Source organism: Rhodnius prolixus, unplaced genomic scaffold (assembly GCF_049639745.1).
Source record: "Rhodnius prolixus isolate KJV_2025 unplaced genomic scaffold, Rpr scaffold_11, whole genome shotgun sequence".
NCBI lineage: Eukaryota > Metazoa > Arthropoda > Insecta > Hemiptera > Reduviidae > Rhodnius > Rhodnius prolixus.
In genome coordinates, this window is record NW_027411625.1 from 11,920,726 (window position 1) to 11,943,974 (window position 23,249).

The window sequence follows — 23,249 nt, forward strand, 5'->3', positions numbered from 1 at the left end:
TGGACCGTTTGAAAACCGAGCTGCAAGAAAAACGCCCACGATGATTGGCCCACAAAAAAGTCCTTTTCCATCACGACAACGCACCAGCTCACACCTCAGCGGTTGTGGTCGCAAAATTAATGGAAATAGGGTTCCAACTCGTTTCACATCCCCCCTATTCTCCAGTCTTGGCTCCCTCGGACTACTATTTGTTCCCCAATATGAAGAAATGGCTGGCGGGAAAAAGATTTTATTCAAACGAGGAGGTGATTGCAGAAACGAATGGCTATTTTTCAGACTTGGACAAATCCTATTATTCGGAAGGGATCAACAAACTAGAGCAGCGTTGGACGAAGTGTATAAGCCTAAAAGGAGACTATGTTGAAAAATAAAAAAGTTTACCCCAAAAAATTAAGTAGTTTTTATTTTTGCACGGACTTTTCAAACGACCCTCGTATGATATCTCCTTAGCCAAAATTTCCATTTAAGAAGTTTAGTGTAACGATTGATTAAATGACAAAAGATATAAAAGAAATCAACAATTGCCAAAAATTTCATTCATATTTACCAGCTAATAATTTCTACCTGATAGAAACATTTTAAAAAAAAGCTTAGGAATTTTATTTTGATTTGATTTGGATTATTTATCTGTGCTTCTGAACTGATTATTTCTGACTGAAAGACTAGCAACTTACTTTTTTACTATACTCAAGATGTAAACTATACAGACTCAGTCAAAGTTTAGGCAAAACGAAGGGCCACAAAAGTTTAAAAGTCGTTTACTATTGCATTATAACAGTTACCATATTTCCCTTAATTCTGGAGGTATGTTACCTCTATAATTGTGCCAAAATACATAGAATTCCGTACAATAAAATTCGAGATATTACGACTCAAATTTAGACAAAACGAAAGGTTACAAAAGTTTATCTTCCTATATTTCTTTTCAATACTTCTACAATCATCATACTTTTTTCGATTCTTGCGATATGATACGTCTATAATTATTTTATTTATTTATTTTTTTTCTGGCATTGGCTTTTCACCATACAGCCAACTTCAGTCTATAATTATGCCAAAATACATAGAATTCTGTGCAACAGAAATTAAGATATTAGGATTCAAAGTTTAAAGTTACGAAACTTTACCTTCCTTATTTCCTTTACAATTGCATCTAGAATCATCATATTTCTCTCACTATTGGAGGTAGTTAAGATCTATAATTGAGCCAAAATATATAGAATTCCGTACTATAGAAATCGAGATATCTGGAATTAAAATTTTAAGTAATACAAAAGATTAGTACAGTTTAATTTCCTATATTTTCTTTACTACGCAACTAAAATGTTCAAATTTCTCTCATTTGTTGAGATTGTTGTACTCTATTATTGGACCCGAATACATAGAATCCTTTACGATAAGAATGGAGATATTAGGGTCCAAAATTATGGTAATGTTGAAGATTAGTAAAATTGATCTATTTATATCTCCTTTATTATTGCATATAGAATGCTCATATTTCTCTCAATTGTAGAGATTGTTAAAGTCAGTGATTATGCAATAATGCATGAAATTCTGTACAATAGAAATGGAGATATTAAGGCACAAATTTAAGAAAAACGAATGGCTGTTAAATTTATCTTCCTATATTTCCTTTGTACAAGCATCATATTCCGCGCTATTCTGAAGGTAGTTAAAATCCATAGAATTCTGTACAATACAAAATAAATAGCTAAATATAAGGACACACAATTTAGAAAAAACGGAAGGAATGGTTAGAGCTTCCCTCCGTGACATTAAAGTGCCAACCTGCTCTTACATCTAGAAAAGGAAAGTACTGTATTCGTTCAAATTATCGATGCGTGTACCGATTTTTATGATTGATTTGTCATTCGATTCGAAAGTTTTTGTAGAAATGGCTTTTTGGGGGTGTCGATGCGTAGATACTCACGCAAGAAGGCCTCACGTAAGAAGACCTCTCTGAACTGTTTTTTTCTGCGCATCGACTCTATGGTTATTAGCCCTTTTAGAGAATACTGCTAACGCAGTTAAATGTTTATTACTTTTCTTAAGAGAAAGTACTGAATTCGTGGTTTAGTTTCTCATAAGGAATTGCTTTTTCCTAATGAATAACTTTCCACTTTTATTCGAAACGTTGTCCCAATATATATATATATATATATATATATATACATATATATATATATATTTTGTGTAGTTCTTTGAAGAGAGCAACTCTTAGCATTATTTTAAAATATCTCTCCAAAAGTAAATAAAGTTCCGTTGACGCAATATCAAGTTAAAATGAAATTTGCTTATTCCAAATGTTAAGAAAATCTGTAAACCAGACAAGCAACTTTACAAAATAGGCTTTCATCGGTTCGAAATTTTCGGGAAAACGGCATTTTTAATTCTTTTAAAAGTTAGGATGATAATAAAGTTTTTGAAAATGGCCAGTGCAAGGGTTTGTGACATCTACTAAATTGTAATCAGTATTAATGAAAATTTAATGCAGTGAAATTACTTAAATGATGTAATTGTTTTAAAATTTGGCTGAAATTACGAGCTGAAGTATGAACTAAATGTTGGGTACTTGTTGATTTGTGTACTTTATGTCGCTTAATCAATCATTATACTTAACTGTTTAAACTGTAAGCTTTTGTTAAGGAGATTTTTAATCTTTTTTGATAAGCCTTATCATCTCAAATTTTTTTTTGATAATCATTTTGTTACTTTCTCTTATTCACTATAAGAAGAAAGTAATATAGTGAAAATTTCAGATTTCGAATTTTTACCAGAAATACCGTTGGGGGTCCCCTGAGCCCGGAAAAGTAGTTATGTGTGTGTGTTCGAGGGGGGACTTATATTTACCATAACTCTAAAACGACAAAACTCTATAAGTTCAAATCTAATACATCGCCCAAATACCACCAAGGGTTTTCATCAAATTCATGTATATTACCGAGACATTTTGAAACCTGTTGTCATTTCATAGCTTTACCCTCCAGATTAAGAAGTGCTTAAATATATGTACGGCTTGATCTGCACTAGTTTACAGTCTAATATAGTTGGGATCAAAGATTAATGTAGTAGGATTTATGTAAATATCAGATGAATGTGAACGACTTAGCAATCAATAGAGAGGTTTTTAGAAAAGTGATGTCAGCAATATGGTGTGAAGCACTTGGATTTGATGAGTGCTTGATGAAGAAGCACTCTTGGTACATCTAATTGGACAGCTCCTTGAATTCCGGATCTTGTCACAGTATTTAATCAACATAGGCTAACTTTTCAAGTACCAAAAATGTTAATTTTTGGCAGTCTGGTGTGACTTACGAATTTCTTTGGTCGAAAATATCTTCATCAATATTTAATAAAGTGGAATGATATCTATTTATGTGTAAACAGTCGCTTTTAATGATCTTACTGAACAAATTATTTTTTCGTGTTTTTGATGTCTCAAATTTGAGGGTGGTGCAGTTAGGTAGCAGTATAGTCGTTATTGAGGGTATAATTTAAAACGTTTTAGGAAACATGGTAAATAAACTGTTGGGTGCAATGTGAGTGGAGAAATAAAAATTCACATTTTTTTTAATTTGATTGTTTTAATTACATTTATTTTATAAGGATAACTGATATTTCCAAAGAAATAAAAGAAAACAAAATACAGTTTTTAATAGTATTTTGAGTTCGTTTTCAAATTATTAGCGAATTTTTTGGAATATACTTTTTTGTAAACATTTCCTTTCCAAACATCGGATCATTTTCATCGGAGCTTAATTCTTCGAATTTTCATCATCTTTTTACGACTGTTGATCTCCAGTGTTATGTTACTATATGGAGATGGTTGTTGCAGATAAGGTACGTAAGAAGTATGGCTCGCAGGGTGTTGCGGTAGTGGTGGCTGAGCTGAACGTAGAGCGCGGCGCCGCAGGAGGACTGGGCATCTCGCTGGCCGGCCATAAAGACCGCACCAAAATGGCCGTACTAATTGCTGGACTCAATCCAGCCGGACGCGCCTATTCCTCCGGACAGCTGCAGGTCGGCGATGAGATTCTAGAGGTACGTCTTGCCCTACGGTGTTACTTCAACATTAGCTTTTATGCAGAAATATTTATCTAACAACATTATTCGTCATGGTTTTTCTTAATTGTCAGAGTTAAACAGAATTTAAAAAATAATATTTATCAAAATGTCGATACGCAAAAAAAAAAAAATCAAATTGATTAATTGCATTCTTATGTATGTTAGGTAAACGGCGTCATACTGCAGGGAAGATGTCATTTAAATGCATCTGCAATCATCAAAGGATTACCAGGGCCGTTGTTCAAGATCATTGCACTTAGGTGAGATAAGAAGTTATATTTTATTTTTAGACCAGGTGAAGATTATACATCTTAAAATGTTATAAATAAGATCATATAATGTATTTTAAATCTCCAGTATAGTCTACAATAATTGCAACCGGTCCCTTGTAGATCACTTTCATAGCTATGAAAATGCGTTTAATTACAATTCCTTGTATAATTATATTAAAATTCATTTTTGAAAAAGATAACTTCTACTGAAATAGTACATATTTGTACTTGACAGCTAGAAGCTTATTGGCTTAAAACGCCTTAGAATCAAGGCGAAATGAAAATTTCATACTGTATTTCTAAGATTCATACTTTTTCACTGGGCATCTGGATTGGATATCCGCAGAAAAAAATTCTGTTTTTTGCAATCCCAAAAAATATTTATAAATATGGATTGTAGATGTTCATGTTTAATTATATTTGGAAAGGAGACAATATCCACGACATACATAAGTTAAATTCCAGCGTGTAATTTCTAAAAAAAAACATTTAGTGTTGAATATTACCAATAAAACGTTTTAAACTTTGTACTGATTTAAAAAATAACCGGAGCACTAATTCTTTTAATTGATTCCCAGTCCAATGTTTGCATGACATCCTTTCAGCCTAGTAACAATACGGTTTAATTGAAAGAACTTTACGATAAAATCAATTTTTTCCCCACTTCCTTTGATCATAGTTTTCAAAGTTTCCTTGTTTGTAATTGATCTGTTTCACAACTGAGATTTTAAATAAAGATAGTGGTAATAAAGGAATAGTTGCTCAATAATTTTTCAAAAGTTGTACAAGCACCAGCGCAGTCACCAATTTAAATCTAGTTCGACACATTTAAAAGTTTAGTTGCAGAAAAGATTAATCAAGTAGAAGAAAACTTAAAAAACTACTATCAAAGAAAATGGGAAAAAATTGACACTACTTTCACCAAAACGTTGGTTCATGCTTAACCGTTTAGAAAGTGTAATTGAGCTGAAAATGTGGCGTACAAAATATTAAACTGAGCGCCCAAATTATAAAAGTGGTTTTTTCGTTAATATTGTATGTCTGAATCAGTTCTATGTTGAAGAAAATATTTTTTTCTTTCTTCTGACGGAAACAATTAAAAAACTTCCTTCATTGTTACTTCCTCAATTCGTACAAAAAAATGTTTTATATTTGTTATCAATTACTTTTTTGTATTTGAAATTTTTTACACCATCCATTAATTACAATAGCAATAACTAGTTTTACGGATATTAAAATAACTCATTGTATGGTGAGGGGGCTATTAAAGCTGTCTTTATCCACAGGAAGGCCGGCGCTCTGGACGAGCTGTCCGTCAAGCCAATCACACAGTTCCCTCTCTCCCTGAGAGAAGAGGTAACACTACTTCAGTCAATACTTTTATTTCCATGTTCACTGTATTGTGTGTTATGTATGTACCTTACCTAAAGTGATACTGCATATGCAGGCTTCTGTCTGCTGCCAGTATGCTCAATGCCTAACATGTAACAATATTTTTCAACTTTGCGCAGACGGCTGAACAAAGGTACGCTTCATTCAAAGGACTGCGGACCATCTCAATTAAGAAGGTAAAAAACCACTATTCGCTATCATCTGCTGCATGTATTCATTGTGGGATCACTGACATACCCACCAGAATCTATCTCTATTTGAATTTTTACTGTTTCAATGGATTGCTAAACCTTACAGAGCGGCCAGGGTCTAGGCATCATGATAATCGAAGGCAAACACGCCGAGGTCGGACAAGGAATATTCATATCTGATATCCAGGAAGGAAGTGCTGCACACCAGGTAATTGTAAAATAATACTGGCTTGAATATCCTACTAAATAGATAAATCTCAACCAGTGGTACATTGCTAGTACTGGACTAAACATTTTTTGCCTGGTTAAAAGATTAGGCAAAGAACCAATAACGATTTGAAACAGTAAACTTGATTCAGCAAACTCCATGTTAATGTGGTGGGTCAAGAGTTCATCCTGACTAGACAAAGCTTCACTGATTAGCTATAGAGTGAGGGGAATTGATTCTGAGATGATAAATCTTGATTGCAGGCTGGACTCAGTGTGGGTGACATGATCCTCTCCGTGAATCGGGACAGTCTGCTCGGCTCGAACTACGACACGGTGAGTATGCCGCATGCCACAGCTTCAAGATTCTCTCTTCTAACCATTTCCATTCATTTTTTTCGTAAGAGGAATTATTGCGATCGTTTTAAATTCCCCCAAACATCAGGAATATATATTTTATAATAATATTTATTCATATAAATTACTATTATAATCATTTATGGGCCAACTGGTTTTAGCTTATAGTGTTTAAATCTTATTCTTTGCTAACATGTTACTTGTATAAATACAACAATTGAGAATAAACATTTCTCAGATACAAACAAACCTAATATTTTAAATGGTAAGCTGGTAGTAAGTTTAAATAGTTTTCAGAACAAAGTAAGAAAAGTATTTCAAAAAGGTATTAAAAGAGGAACCTACAACTTTGTTGGTATAGATTTCAATCAAGCACACTTTTAACACGACTGAAATGATCTCTTTTAAAAGAAATTGATCAAGTGGCTCAAGAGCTGATGACCGTTTTTGTAAATTGAAGAAACCAATTGTGTTTTACTTCTGTACTTGTATTTAGCCATTTTTGTTAATCTATTCTTGCATAACGCTCCACCATTATTTAAAATTGTATACAATACTCAGTATTGCACTCAGTATACAATACTCTTTAAGTTTTGTATTTCTGGTTTAGGCGGCAGCTTTGCTGAAGAAAACAGAAGGCATGGTGACGCTGGTAGTCTGCAATCCAAACCGAGCCCGTGACGAGGATAGGATGGGCAGTTCCACCAGTAGTCCAGACTCAGCCAGCCGCACCCAATCAGTGCAACTGGCCAACAAGTCTGCCACCAGTACACCAAGTCAGTTGCCTTTGTAATATTCACTCATAAACCAATTTTTAGAACCGTACGGTTCTAAATAGCTAATTAAAATGTTTCCAAATTTTCAAGAAAATCAATGGCCACTTAGAGAACTGGCATTCTGTGTCTGTGTTACTTAGTGAATAGAAATTTTGGCAGCACATGTTTACCAGAAGAGGCCATTTTATTGAAACGATTTTTCAGTTTTTCGGAATTATTTTAAAAACGGCTCTAGTGATTAGTTCTTCAGACATCAGTTTACACGTTTACACGTCTATTATTTTATCATATTTGTAATATTTTCATGTGAAAATTCATGTTAGGAGGGTTCTGGCAGGAGCGCCTTTAGGTTCTCGTCCTCTTATATTAATAAGAATCAAATTCTTGCTCAAATTCCAAATTTTTTGTAAAAAAGGATAACCGGAAGTATCGAATATGCTGAACTTTTTTCATTTTTGAGGGACAACAAGATTCTTAAAAGTTCGCTTAGATATAAAATATTTGAAGGTTTATCTTGTATTTAAAAGATTTTATCAGGAAAAGTTATTTTTGAGGGATTTTTCTAGCCAATACGCGGACTTTACTGAGTAGAGATCGTATGTAATCGCACAACCGTCAGCAAGCTGCCCAAAATGAATGATGCTCTCAGTTTCATCACTGCATCACTTACTTTGTCTCAAATTTTTCTTCTGGAGGCACGGTACAGCTGTTTAGCCTGATCTAATTGGAATACGCAAGGATTCTATAGCTGGCGTCAGAAGGGCTGTATCTAACAAGGAAAGTTGACTGTCCGTTGACAAAGGTGACGCAACAAAAGTTTAATTTTTTATTTATTTTTTTAAAAGCATTTGGGCTACAAAGAGCCATAGCTGGGAGCACGGCAATACTAGGCAATAAATTAATGAAACGAAATGAAATTAACACATTAAAGTAAAAGGAAAATAAAATAAAATGTTAAGTATTAGCTCTTTCTTGAACACTGTTCTTTACAAAATAATAGATACTGTTTAGTTTTTCAGTATTATCTGTGTCTAGAATGGAGGCAACTTAATAGTTTATACCTCCTTCCATATTAACGATTTGTTTATAAACTTATTTCTATAGTCCTCAAAGTGAGGTCAATGAAGCAGCAAATAAAATAACGTATCCTTCTTTTGGTTACTATATAATAACTGTTTCATAAGTAAAGTAAGTTGTAACAGTAACTCTTATAATTATGTATAATAATAATAACAATTATACACATAAATGCCTATAACTTTCATTTGATACGTTTTTCTGGGAAAATGTAATATTCGGGGGTTTTCGGGAAAGTGATATGGTGCGTTACTCTCTAAAGTGCCCGTTCAAAGCAATCTCCTTCATCGTCTATCGCATAATAACAAAGAACATCAAAAACATTGCTAGAATCCCAAGTTTGAAGAAAATCGATTAATCAGAAATGCCATTTTTACAGATTTTTTTGTTGTTGTAATTTTTCATAAAAAGGCTGCAACAATCTTATTTAAACATTACAATTCAGATTACAGGTGGTTTGAGACAGTGACGCCTATTGTCGAAATGAATCTTGCAGGACACATTTCACATCTGGCGATCTTGGAGGGTTGGAAACGCAGCAGTTTAATACTGGCCTGGTCATTAATGTGAACGAGACTGATTACTGCTAGGATTCAGAGGTGTGGAGAGTAGTGCAAATTAATGGACGTAGCACTGTGAAAATTTTAAATACCTGGAAGCTTCGTTAGAAGAAGAGAGCGGTATAGAAGTCTCAATCAGAGTGGGAACAATGGTCTTTTTGCTTAAAAGAAATACTTTGGATCACAGATCACTCACACATGTAGCTAAAATTGTCATTTATGAGACATTAACTACACTCGTCGCGAGGAGGACTGAGAGATGGGATGAGAAGAAGTGAAAAGATCCTTAATGTCTGGAAAAGAAAAGTTATGAGAAACGTATTTGGCTCGGTTCTTGAAACTGGAGAATCCGCAATAACACGGAGCTCTAGAAGTGATTCGGTGAGCTTTGGTAGCTTTTATTAAAAAGTGACTAAAAAACTAAAAAGTGAGTAAAGACTGTGGTGGCTTGGCCATATGCGGAGAATCCAAACTACCCAAAAGAATGATGGCCGAAAAAAAGGCTTAAGAGGAAGACCAGGGTTAAAATGGTTGGATAACGTGGAGGTCGACCTTAGAAAGATTGGTGTTACAGAAGATTAAAATCTGGTTGTAGAACAAAAGATTAAATTAGGCGATACTGGAAGTTATTTCTAAAACAGGCCCTTGCCTAATGAGCTATAGCGCCATTTAGTATTAATAGTTAAATGATAATTGCACTCATATATGTCGTATCACTTATTTGCGACGTCCCAGACAATACGATAGCGTTTTTCCTCAAATTTGAGAAAATGTTTTTATGTATTTTGTTATTATGCTGAAAGCGAAGTAGTAGTAAATTGTTTGAAGGGCACTTTAGCAGGAAGCTTAAACTAGTTCCTCGAGAACATTAAAAAGAAACCTTTTCAAGCAACAGTGATAGACACTTATGCGTATATGTAGTAAATATTATATTGAAGAACGAAACAAATGAAATAAAAATAAAATCAGACAAAAAGATTCCATTATTTGTTAAACATCGGCATATCGTTTTATTACCACCCGTATGGAAGAGCTTTATTGAGCCAGCTTTGACAACTAACAGTCACCTTCCCTTGTAAGGATAGAGGATGCCGCAGAGCCTTCACTAAGCTTAGTTTCCTCGCTCATATTTTCAACCACTCTACACTTAAACAAAAAATTAGAGCCTTTGCAGTAAGTGGAGTGTGTGACTAGAGATGTTACTTGCAGAGCTAATGGCTGCCCCGGCCACACTGTCACCGTCGCCATCTGGCAAGGTGAAAGTGGAGGTGGATGGTCAGCCAGAACTGAGTGCTGGCCAGCAGTGTCTGCTCGAGGTGAATAAGGACAAGTTGGCTCTGGGCATCTCCCTAGTCGGCGGCGCGGATACGCCTCTGGTGAGTATCTTTAATTAATCCTAGTTCCTAGGCAAGGCTAACGTCATTGAACTGCCCAAGATGTTCCTGGAAAACGGTGTATCTTCAGCGATTACTTCCGCTGGTTTATGAATGGCTATCTATCAAGTTTATAACTTGTGGCGAGTGTTTTGCCTTCTTTAATAATAGGTATCAATGAGAAGCATTGCTCTGGTGAGCAAATTATGGTGAATGCACTAAAGATGGAAATAGCTACTCTCTCCATGCCCAAGTTATAGTTAACTAGGGCCGGCATGCGATATACAAGTCTATCTCATTAACTCTCCTTGTCAAGAAAAATGGCAGTAAGTAAATGCGCTGCCAGTAACTGGAATGGTCATTACGTGAAACAGACAAAGTTTTTTTAATATGGCCTGTCTTTTATAGAGCACTGTAGGCTTAAAAACAACTTGGTCTTCAAGAGATTTGAACAATTCTCGTCTTATGGCTACAGTGCCTGGTGAATAGAACCTGCTCGAGCTCTGATATAACGGGCTAGAGATTCACTATCTACTCCTAGATTTTGAATCACATTACGATAGGCAATAGAAGATATTGGTTTACTGCTTTGCTAAGAACTCTCAGCTTAAATCTTCATTTTCTTAACACTCCCCTATCACTTCATTCTTACGGGATTTGTTTGCAGATCGACCTTGCAATTTTCTTTGTTCCTTAAAATGAGTGTATAATTTTCGCATCCGAATTTTTATAATACAAGAATAATAGTTGTCTTAATAGCTTTGTAATTGTGTTTTTTGTATAGTAGTATTATAGCTTTGTAATTATATACCTTACCATTACTGAATAAGGAACTGGTTGAGTGCACGGCGACAGGTGACAAGCTAGTGCAATTAACATTATTGGCTCTTTAGAGAAAAGCCTAAACATCTTCCTCTCCCAGAAGTGCCCTTAATAAAATTTTCCTGGAAAAATGTTTTATATAAAAGTTATAGATCTATCTGCTCAACCTTTTTTTGTTGGAAAAGTGTATACACAATTAAAATAAGGGTACTTTACATGTAAGATATGGAAATAAATAAAGTCAGGTAGATGAATTTTTGTAATATTTCACTAAATTTTCCCATTATTTCACTAATATTTTACCACACTTTTCTAAAATTTAGAATTAAAGTCTTTTGCTTGCTAAATTAAGTTTTGAAGAATATGACCTCCTAGAAATAGAGATAACCAGTTTGCTGACTTTTTATCAGCATCTTTTTTACGTGTCTTTGTTATTTGGGTTCATTTTTCATCTTAATTTAAACAACTAATATGTTGAACCAGCATCCAGTTTATTACATATAGACGATAATTTCATTTTTCAGCAATTTAATAGAGAATCCTTCGTACTACTCTTACGCTTTATTTTAAACGGATATATTAATTTAAGTTTTAGTTTATATACTATGTCATTAACTTTAATATTTCCATTGAACATATCCCTTAAATTTAAGTTACAATTGTTGCTTATATTAATTTATATTGTACCTAAATATAATTTTGTCTGTAATTAGTTTGGTGAATATTTTTTATTTGTTGATACTAATAATATCCTGTGAATCTTCGTCTGAATTTGAACAGGAAGTGATGGAACTGAATTGCTTCGAAATATTGTTGACCACTAAATCCGTTTTGTTCTATGGAATGTAGAAACAGTTTAAACAAATAAACTGAACAATATCTGCACTTACTAGTACATCTGAGATACAAATGTAGTTAGGTAGACTGAATAATAGGCTATTGTGTAGATTATAGTCAGGTACCTTATCCTCATAACTAATTGTAGTTGCTCATAATTTATTATGAAGTTTGCTAAATTTTGTACTGAATACAGAGTCGGCTGTCTGTTCATAGCTCATGCTCAGTTAAAGCAATATTTCAGTCCAATCTACTAATAGTAACTGCGTTTTGCCGTTTCAGGGCACCATTGTGGTCCATGAGGTGCATGCAGGTGGAGCGATCGCGAAGGATGGCCGACTGAGAACTGGCGATCACATCCTGGAAGTAAATGGAGAGAGTTTTAAAGCTATCACCTACGACAGAGCGATCGCAACTCTCAGACAGACTCCCTCGAAGGTTTAAATTCAGCTTCTCTTATATTTGATAGTTATGTTAAACACTTAAAGCTACTGCCAGATTTTAGCGAAAGTCTGTGTGTTTTATTACTAATGAACCTCCAACATATTTTTCACCTACTATATTTCCCAACAGTTCCTTATTAGCTAGACTTTTTACTGCCAGTTTATTCCTGCATTACCTAAAAAACTGATTCAGTAAAGTGGAACATTCGGTCGCATTTAGGTTGGTTAGTTAAATCGTTTAAAATTGTAAGGTGAGATTGGCGCGGACTTTATTTATATCTTAATATAAATTGCAGTAGATTCTGACTTGACGGCCAATTGGTCGTTATACTCTTGTACAATAGATTGTGTTGTTGTCGTCACAGGTGCACCTGACCGTGTATCGGCCCGAGCTGACAACCGAAGGAACACCACATCTATCCACCTTTGAGGTAGATTTGATGAGGAAAGCGGGCAAAGGTCTGGGACTGAGTGTGGCAGGCTTGGTTTCGGGCAAGGGCATCTTCATTTCTGACATTGTAAGCGTATTTGAAAATTGAAACTTTGAAATTTGAAGTACACTATGCCTAGCTATCATCAGTTACTTGAACTAAAAAAAAACAGAGGGCTTTGTAATTTAAAAATAATATTATATTTCTACCTATTTTAGATTCTGTTTTATTACAGTAATTGTAGCCTCTTCTGCTAGCCATAGAATCCGTCTTCCACGCCATTCTTAGGCTTTGTGATAAAAAATATTTCTACACTCCAGTTTCAACTTCATTTTTATTAAAGTTATTAAACTTTTGAATACAAAAAAAGTTTACCTTGGGGCTATGTATATATTACCTGGGGTTGCTGCAGAATGAGTGGATCCAATAAATTTATGCGGTCGCAGTAAAAAATACCCCGTATATATACTTATTTTCATACTGCGGCCACAAAAATTTATGGGGTCCACTCACCCGACAGCAACCGGCATTTAGCCATGATCACTTTCTGGTTCCAGTTCACCACTAACCTTCAATGTTAGCTTTGGGTGGGTGACATTGGTTTATAAGCTGAGATACCCGTAGGGATGCTAAGATTCCTGAAAAGTGGCGAATGCACTTACATCCCCCTAAGGAATCCATGGACCGATACAAATGGTAGTTGAATGCACTTAAATTTGGTGGGTGACAAGAAGTTAAATGCCAGTAAGTTGTACACTTTTTGTTTTAAATCTTCCATAAGAACAAAACTTATTTGCAACTGACCAAAAGTGGGCTATGGTTTTTTTAGTAAAGACCCACAGAATCCATTGAAAGTCCATCGCTCAACATGCACCTTCTTTCACCAAATTGTCCTCTTGTATTAACTGTCATTTGTAATAATTATAATATTTAAATTGGTTTTGTTGTAGTTGACTGAGTTTTATGTACTTGATAGGATAAAAATAGCTGCAGTTCCAGTCTCAAAACATTTTTAAGTGATGCTTGAAACAATCATTGCAGAACGTTCTGTGACTACTATTGCTAAATCATCGGTAAATCTTTGACAGTAGAAGTTTCCTTGGACAGGCTAGTAGTTTGTCGACTAAAATTGTCTGTAGTAGAGGTGATAAAACGTCTAGTGTTTCATCCAGGATATTTCAATTATTCTGCATACTGATTTTTATCCTCTGAAAATTGTTGATATATCTCGACTTGCCAATGATTAGGCTAAAATAATTAAATAAATAAAAATTGGAAAAGGTATAGTGATGATTAAACGAACTTGTTAGATAGTTATGAAGTAATGAAATAACCACCTACTAAATAAGCATATGTAGTTATTTTAAAACAAAGATGAACCCATAAAGCTTCGAATGGTTTTAATAAATAAAAAAGTTTTAATACTAGAAGTGCAACTATTTTTTATCATAGAAAGTTATTGTAATATTGCCTTTTAAAATGTCTTGTCATATGCGCATGCAAGTTGGAATAATGAAAAGAAATTATTCGTTACGCAGTTGAAGTAATGTTAGTTCAGATTGTAGATTGTTATCAAGACTGGGTTACTATGTAAGTGAGTGTATGTTGCAGCTGGCAGGGAGCGTGGCAAGTATGGACGGTCGACTCACCAGAGGCGATCGAATTCTCTCAATCAACGGCACTGATGTAACCAACATGGCGCACTATGAAGCAGCTGCCATTTTAAAAACACAAACAGGAAAAGTTACTTTAAAATTAGGCCGATACCAGGCTAGGTAAGTTTGCTTTGGCTCTTTACTTAGCTTTATTATGAAGCGCACTATAATTTACACTAGCTGTCATTTGGGAAATTCTCTCCACCGCTCTAACCCACTGAACTTCTCTATAGTCAATATCCTCAGAATATCAAAAGTGATAGACCTATTTGTGTGATTGTGGAAAAAAGAGACAAATAACTTACAACCAATTTTACAAGAACGTAAACAAAACCAAATAAAAAAAACCGCTTCAACGAAACGCGATTTTGGGAGAATAAACTAGTAGTACATTTATTATTCATCTTTGCCATGATCAAAAGATAATGTATGGAAACATACACTCATCAAGGCGTAAGGCTCTTTGAGCCTCCCTCTAAATTGACAGTAGTGCATTCCACAGTTAACTCTAAGCAGTTCCAAAGGTTTCTACAATGAATAGATTTATGTTCTATATGTTAAGGAAAAATACAAGCTTGTTTTATAAACGTCCCCAAGTATATATTCACACACACATATATATACTTTTATTCTGCACAGATGCAGCTATTGTCGGATATATTATTTCAAGCTTCAATAATGAACTATGAAGTTCTTCGAGCGCTTCGTAGTTCCGAGGGAAATTAATTGTTTGACAAGTATCAGTCACGAAAGCAAGCATTCGGTTGGCATTAGGTTTCCGAGAACATCTCACGATTTTTTTGAACTGAAAAACTTACTATTGCTTTGTTATTTTTCCTGGCGGAAGTTCTTGGTCAATGCGATCATGAATTTAGCTGCTTGAAAATTGAAGCCGTTTCAATAGAAGGGTTTTCTTAATTCACAGTGAAGGAACCGTGAGAGTTAAAACTGTGTTGAGAGGTGAGAAATTAAAAGGAATTTTGAAAAAACAGTTTTCTATTGTATTTTGACATGTATTTGAAAAAAAAATTTAAGAAGTTGTTTCTATTCAAAATTGTTTCTGTATTCCTAATAACTTTTTCCATACTGAGGTTGAACACTATTGAGGAGGGGACATGGTCTTGTTTTAGACCTCAGTTTATGGAAAAATTCTGGGAATAGTCCACAAATTCTAAGTTTGGCAGTTGAGTTCAAAAGCCACATCTTCACTAGATTAATGAGCTTATCCAGGATTTTAAACTCTTTCATGCTTTCAAATATCCTATTTCTGTGTAGGTTGTCATAAGCTTGTTTGAAATCATCAAAAAGATGATGTACATATATGTATAAAATTAGGAGGTGAATTATTGTGGGAAAGGATATTTGAGGATTTGGGAAAGGATCGGATGCCTGAGAATGGAATGTTGCACTAATATGCGCCCTTCTTATGAAGGGAGACAAGACATTATGTGAAAACTATCTAGATATTGCCCTGCTATCAGCCGTGTATAAAATTATGGCCAAGAAGATAGCTAGGAGATGACACAGTACGCAGATAGAATACTAGGCGATCACCTAGCTAGTTTTCGAAGAAATAGGCTTTCTACAAACCACATTTTTGCAATGAGCCTGATCCATAAAACATTTTATGGATACTGCATAGATATACATCGTAACTGTGTTACCGTACATAATTCCTCTTCATCTACATAAAAAGTTATGTAAGATGCTGAGATAAGACATTTTGTTAATACTACTAAGCATGTGAATTTATGAAGGACACCTAGTTGTTATCTAGGTTCATTTATTTACTTTTAGTAATATAGATTTAAATACATGTTTCTCTCATTATTTCTTCTTTTCTTGGCTTTTATATAATTTCTTGATTGGAGAATTATGTGTGTAACTCTTTTTTAAATTTATTTTTCTGAACAAACTCAGGAATAATTGTCTTCAATAAACGACTGAAAAGAAATTAAGAATAGCCGAAACCGATTATTTTTTGTTGTTTGTTTGGTAAAGCGTTGTTATAAGTACAATCATTTTCAATTTTTACTGTTTCAGATGAAGAAAAAAAAACATTTTTGTGGGGGAACCTACCAAAATGGCAAATTTTGGAACAAAAGAAGCTACAAGACAGAGATAGAAATTAGAGAACGTTGAAAAAAATTTAAAAAGTTTAAAATAAAAGTTGTATCTTTTGGAATCTTGTGTTTTGTAATATATAAAATGGAAAGGTTCATTTTTTTTTTTTATTTTAGCTAGCAACAACTATTTTTGTGTTCGTTTTTTTTTTAAAGCGTACACTTAACTTTGAATTGTTTTTTTCTCTCAATAGCAAAATTTGTTTGTGGCCTATTTAGTAGCAAAATTTATTTGTAAAAAGTTTATTTTAAATAAATTGATTCTATGTTCCAATTTTATTTATTATGTGAGTTGTGTCAAGTTGCACTGGTAGACAAAGGTAATCTGTCTTTAGAAATATATTTATCTCACTGTTAAATTATACTTGCTCCACTAAACCACTAACTCCTAATGTGGATTTATTTTGGACAATGCAAACTGACAAAAACATCTGACAAACAGCAGTTTAAATGAACATTTTACACCAAGAACTATAATTTTAATCCGTGTTCGAACGTTGTAATTTTTTAATTAATTTATAATTGTATACAAAACTCTTGACAGTTTTTTCACAAGCAGCACTGAAGTTTTCCATTTGCGCCAAACAAAATAAAAAGGTTTGCATGAATAGGAATAATTGCACAGAAATAAAAATATTCTTACTTAATTAAACAAAATTACCTATCCATTAATTATAAAGAAAGTATGTGATTCTTTGGCAGGGGTAGCCAAATTGGCGACATATTCCAGTCAGCAGTCCGTCATCCATTTCTCTCGCTGCTAAAAATTGGATCACATCCTATACCAGAAGCAGGTAAGGAGTAATTCAAAATAATTCATACTGGCCCATGAATAAAAACCAATAAAACATAGGGAAGTAAGGAAGCAGTAAAATGAATCTTGATTTGTGTGTGATGCGGTGTTCTCTATTCTTATAACACTCAGTCGTTAGATAAAAAGGAAGTTAGTTACAATAAAATCTATGGTTCGGGGACGAGTGCATCCTCCAAGGGAAGAAAATTAATTGACTCATTAAAACTTAAGGGGGGTTTAAGTAAAAAAGGAACTTATACAAATATATATTATGAAGTCCATGGGCAGACAAGTCAGAAGACACACCAACGCTTTAATTATGTACAATATTACATTGTAAATTAGCCCGTAAAATGACCTAGTCCCTAGGTCGAAGCTCGGTAAAATATATCATGACTGATGTACACACTTAGAATACATTTTAGTTACATATTAAAAATTCTGAAATATGAAGAAAATAGATTGTGTAAAGTTGTAGCAAAAGAAACAATAAAGAAGAATTGGTCATGGTTTAAAGAGTGGCGTGAATTGGCAGCTAAAATAAATTATAGATTGGATTTGAAATTGGATTCTTTGAGTTCGTGGGATAGGGAGCTGTATAAGATGTTAGATGTGTACAAGGAGTGTTTCACTCGGGAATGGATGGAAAAGGCTGCACAGGGGACACATCATGGCCTTTATAATATATTGAATAAACAAATAGATTATTTTCCTCACTTAAAGTACACCAACAAAATTGGAATTGTAATGAAATGTAGAGGAAAACTTTTGAATTTGAATTATATTCCATTTGAATTAGACAAGGTACAGATGTGTTCAATGTGCATCCTGAGAGAAATAGTAGATATTTATCATTTTTTAGCAGTATGCCCTATCCTGAGCTCCTTCAGGAAAAAGTTTTTAAAAAAAGAAAATATGTCAAAAGAGGAATTGTTAAACATTCTAAATGGGGAAAATTTAATAGGTTTATATAATTTTGTTATAAAAGCAGGGCAATACAGGAATTTTTTGATTTCAGAATTTAATTATTAATTTTTAGGTTTTCTTTGTTTTTTTGTAATTTTCATCTAGAAGAGACGTTTTTTAATTGAGGGTTAATTTATTTTTATTATTATGGAATTAAGATATGTTTTTTTGACAAACTAAAACTCCTGGCAGACGGTACGGAGTACCATGCTGTATTTTTTTTCTTATTGTATGTAACATATAAATTGTAAATATATCTTTAAAAAAAAAAAAAAATATCATGACTGAAACTGGCAGTTATTTTTTCATCCTATTGATAAGTATCTTCTGTTTACGGATAAGTCAAAGATAAATAATCGATGTGGCGTCACCTTCTATGACCCCCAGAGAAAAGTAATGGAAATGTTCAAGTTAGCAAATAAAGTAAATATGCACACCTATCAGTCGGTTGACATATTTGTGGCTTTCAAGTACGCACTGACAACGTTACAGAAGTAACTATGTATTGAAAACCGGATCGCACTTAACATTTACGAAACTACATGTTATCTTCATCGCCGGCCTTTATAAAGAATGAAAATGTTTCAACAAAACATAAATTAAGGATTCTAAGTTAGGTTAATGTGGACAAGGGCACACCTATGCAGGTATTGCGGAAAATGAAATAGCTGATACGTTAGCCAAGTGACGCTTAGAAGTGGGGGAAACCTTTAAAGATTAAAGTTCCTTGTAGAGATTTATTTGCAAATATTAAAATTGAATGTCTGGAGAAGAGACAAAGAGCGTATTCTACGGTGATAAAGTCAAGTTTTTTAAATAATTAAACCCTACGGTAGGACGAAAACGCTGGTTTAATAGATCTGACATGCTGAATGCTGACAAACAATTACACCACATTATTTTTAAGCTATGGTGTATTCATGGTATTTGTAAAGAATACTCAATCAATATAGGCGTCAAGAATTCACCAAGTTGTATTCACTGCGCAGCAAACAAAATTCAAGAGCATGTTATTTTAGAATGTCCAAAATGCGTTGCGGAAAGAGAAGAGTTTCTTGATTAAAACTGTCCGCTAGGTACAATTCTGATATTGGTAAGAGTCAATACAATATGTTATTATAGCTGTGGCTGTCACAATTAGGGCCAAAACAAAAATCTGCACAGTTAAAATACTTTCTCTTACCTTTTATTGTGAGGAAGTAAAATAATTCTACTCGAAAAAAATTTAGGAGGGTTTTCTGGGAAGGGGTGAATTGAAAGTGACGCTGCCTTCAGAAAACTGTCGGTTTGTAGTTCAGGAGAGATCGTTAAAGTATAATGATTTACTTCACTTACATGGTAGATGAAATAGATACATTTCAATATTTGGGACAAGAATCTTATGTTCAATGTGCAAACCTGTTTGGGGAATGGTTATCGGAGGTTACAACAATTCAAATTCCTAGCTGGAGATGTTTAAATTCCGTTGCATCAGATATACATTTGTACTGTTCGTTTTAATAGTATGCGCACTTATTGTGTCTTACATAATCTGTTTAAACAGAAAATCTACAATTTTTGGTAAGTTTTTAAATGTAATCTATAAATAGTGTCAGCTAACGGTAGTTACGGTCTCAAATCATCAGCCTTCTCCAAGAAAATCCACTGTGGATTGCTTTGTACTATTTATAAGGCATTCTATGACTTAATATCCACATTATGCTTGCAGGTGGCCATCGCAAGTCTATCCTTGATAGCAATGTTTTTGGTCGTAGTGTCTATGTGGAACGCATTGACCATCTGAACAAGATCTGCCATCGGTACAGACGTCAAAGCAATAATGATCTAACACGTAACAAGGAAGTCTTAGACCATATTCTTGTGGATTCGAAACACCAGTTACTCTACTGTTACGTACCTAAGGTAAGATACGGTTTCTTCCTTGCAAATTGGTGTACCCTGCTACCACCTTATAAGTATCTTCTCTAAATTTTCTATTTGGGGCCATGATTTGTGGTGAATTTCTCCCACTATATATTTTTTAATGCAAACATATTTGTTCAACTTTAATTTTGGTTGCTACGGTCACTTTATTTATTTAGCTTTTCAAAAATAATCTCTTTTTCTCTAGGGTGTATTCTAAAGTTCAACCCCATTTCACCTCAGTTTGGCAAGCTAGCCTTCTAGAACTTATTAGAATTCAATATTTAGACTACTTCAAAAAAATTGAACGAAAATGCACATTCAACTGTATCTCTTTGTTTTTCACACAAAGTACATAAAAATCTCAACAACGGCACAAAAAGTCCTAAAAATTCACTAGACAGTTCTACCACAAAGAAAAAGCAATAACTGAATTACTGTCTTTTTTAAATTATTCCAAAATATTATGCCTAGATGCTCTTTTTAGCTATTATTCCTAACTGGCGGACTTTTCCTGCTTATCAAATTATATGCCAAGAAACCCCATGAAGTGCGCCGTACCTAACATGTCGCTTTCTCTCTAGTGGGAATGTGCCTTCTTTCGAAGACATTCCTTTCTGTGGTAGATCGACCTGGGAAAAGACCGCCTTTCAGAGAACCACTCACATCATCTTCGACCAATCCAGTTGTGCAGATTTGTAAATGAAATTTGCTCAGATAACTGTACAGATCTAGAGGAAACTGTCTAATAAAAAGGCTGTTCGCTATCATATCTTTCTATGTATTGCCCAAACATGTTCAATCTTTCTTGAAGAAGCGCAAGATAGAGTCTATCTTTACCTATTGAGTTGAACTTCTAATAGAACCGACTGCCCAGGCTTCTCCAGTTTAATCTTATTGGCAATCTTCTGGCAACGACTATTTGAAGGTAAACAGAAACCTGCAGAATCCTTCTTATAATCCGGTAAATATCTGCCCCAGCATTACATTCAACTACTTCATGCGATCCAGGATAACTTCCATCGCTTTGCCTTATTCTCTTCTCGATGATTCTTAACATTTTCCAAAGTTTTTGTACATCATGTTAGTCTTCTGTTCACATTCTAGTCTCTTACAGAAATACTTCCAGGATTTCCTTTCTTTTTCCTAATTTCTCGGGTAAACAGGCAGAAGTTCGGTTAATGTTAGTAAAAGCAAGTAGCTAATACATACTGTTATGATGTGTGTTACTGTTACAAGGAATTGTGATTTGCTGAAGTTCAGTTAGTGGAAGACAATACAAACAAACTGACTGTTATATAACGTTACTAAGAGTATGTATGTATGGCCTGAGAGAGTTGAATGCAATTTTTTTATGGTTCATATTTTTAACAACTAGCTAATACATACCGTTATGGTACATTGCCTATTTGATTGATTAAGCCTGTTTGCCGACAGCTATTAGTACAATTATCTTAGCTTACAGCCTCTTTAATGAATGAGGTAAGAAGTTCATACAGAGAGCGGTTAAAGCTTCACTGATAAGCTGGCAGATCTAGCTAAGATACAACCTTATTTGTCCGTACATCTGACAGATCTCACTAGCAGATTTCACATTTAAATTTCCAGGTGGCGTGTACAAATTGGAAACGAGTATTGATGATTTTGTCTGGGGTAATCAATACCACAGATGTTCTGTCCATTCCAGCTGATATGGCACATTCACGCCGAGTTTTAGCAAGTTTGGCCAACTTTACAGAACCAACGATTGCCAAACTTTTGACAACGTACACAAAGTTTCTGTTTGTCAGACATCCATTTGAAAGACTAGTTTCCGCTTTCAGAAACAAACTGGAGCCAAATCTAATGAGGTCGAAATATTTTCAATCAAGACTTGGCAAATATATTGTTAAAAGGTGAGTGGTGCACAATTCTATAATGCTGTTACTTTCTTCAGAGAAATGCTAGGATGTGATCAAGCTTTTCGAGATATCTGTTGCCGTAATAAGTAGCTAGAGGTTCTAGAGCTGCTCTGTTCAACGGCAGCCCTTACCTACTTCAGCTGTCCCTACCAGAGTCTTCAAAGCCCCTTGTGAACAACATTAGGATGTTTTCAAGCTTCTAGGCATGATAGCTGATGCTGTAAGTGAGATTCTAGGTTGGTATACATCTCAGCTTCTTCAGCTAACCTTTGATGCCATATTAAAGAAAACTACAACTTTGCACTTTAAACAGTCCCAGATCAGATACCATGTACAGATCTACCTTTTTTAATAAGACGAACTACTACCTTGCACACTAGACTGCCCCCTCAATACATTGTACAGATCAACTATCTACAGACGATAATGTGGCTAAAGTTTATTTCACTTATTCCGCATTTTTAGTAAACAAAGGTATTAAGTAGTCCTAAATATAACTGTGGATGGGAAGAGGAAGGCGTCATTAATCATTTACTCTTAAACTAAAAAAAAATTACTGTACTTATAGAGAAAACTCTCCAGGTTTTCATGATTTCCGCGTAGTGCTAAAACAGTATTGGCAATCACGATAAAGAAATTTCCAATGAACATGAAGAACTTCATTAAAGGTACTATTGTCAGCTATAAGGAACTATCTTTTCCTATTATTTCTATTTCTGTTGTATCAGCAGATACAAGTTTAATACAGCGGCGTTTAATCAACCCTTATACTGAACTTTTTTAACTGTAAGTTTTTGTTAAAGAGATTTTTGTACCTATTGGGTAGATTTTTTTTTTTGTCTATTCTGCAAAGTTGCATATCTGCTCCACAAGCTTTCTTAACATTCAGAACAAGCAGGACATTCACTATGTCCTGATCTGGTAAAAAATTGGAACCGCAACTACCACTGAAGAAATCATATAAAAAGAATACTTATATTGTAGTTCCGGTCCCCCTAAATTCAACGATAACGTCCGAAATTTAACCGTCCATATCTTAGTTACTATAATTGTCAGAAAGAAGCAGTTTATACCCGTTTTACACCTAACTTTTCTCATCGAATTTT

At 34.2% G+C, this 23,249-nt stretch overlaps 2 protein-coding genes across 10 annotated transcripts in view; both read left to right on the forward strand.

Annotated features, from left to right (window-relative positions):
* Nucleotides 1-16,860, forward strand: part of LOC141459341 (multiple PDZ domain protein-like) — a 111,695-nt gene extending 94,835 nt beyond the window's left edge. For 7 of the 9 annotated variants that reach the window (XM_074138328.1, XM_074138330.1, XM_074138331.1 and 4 more), the window contains 12 exons: nucleotides 3,836-4,041; nucleotides 4,231-4,325; nucleotides 5,624-5,693; nucleotides 5,849-5,905; nucleotides 6,027-6,128; nucleotides 6,392-6,463; nucleotides 7,095-7,260; nucleotides 10,107-10,273; nucleotides 12,212-12,367; nucleotides 12,738-12,890; nucleotides 14,415-14,578; nucleotides 16,502-16,860. In XM_074138328.1, the coding sequence (XP_073994429.1) occupies nucleotides 3,836-4,041; nucleotides 4,231-4,325; nucleotides 5,624-5,693; nucleotides 5,849-5,905; nucleotides 6,027-6,128; nucleotides 6,392-6,463; nucleotides 7,095-7,260; nucleotides 10,107-10,273; nucleotides 12,212-12,367; nucleotides 12,738-12,890; nucleotides 14,415-14,578; nucleotides 16,502-16,505 (1,412 nt within the window). In that variant the 3' untranslated portion in view covers nucleotides 16,506-16,860. Of the gene's footprint in view, nucleotides 1-3,835; nucleotides 4,042-4,230; nucleotides 4,326-5,623; nucleotides 5,694-5,848; nucleotides 5,906-6,026; nucleotides 6,129-6,391; nucleotides 6,464-7,094; nucleotides 7,261-7,826; nucleotides 8,063-10,106; nucleotides 10,274-12,211; nucleotides 12,368-12,737; nucleotides 12,891-14,414; nucleotides 14,579-16,501 lie in introns of those variants that run through there. The other 2 variants (XR_012461447.1, XR_012461448.1) reach the window with 2 other exon arrangements.
* A 2,872-nt stretch (nucleotides 16,861-19,732) lies between these two features.
* Nucleotides 19,733-23,249, forward strand: part of LOC141459342 (carbohydrate sulfotransferase 11) — a 73,865-nt gene continuing 70,348 nt past the window's right edge. Inside the window, exons 1-3 of the mRNA XM_074138336.1 lie at nucleotides 19,733-19,900; nucleotides 20,049-20,242; nucleotides 21,851-22,137. Of these exons, the coding sequence (XP_073994437.1) occupies nucleotides 19,792-19,900; nucleotides 20,049-20,242; nucleotides 21,851-22,137 (590 nt within the window). The 5' untranslated portion in view covers nucleotides 19,733-19,791. The remainder of the gene's footprint in view (nucleotides 19,901-20,048; nucleotides 20,243-21,850; nucleotides 22,138-23,249) is intronic.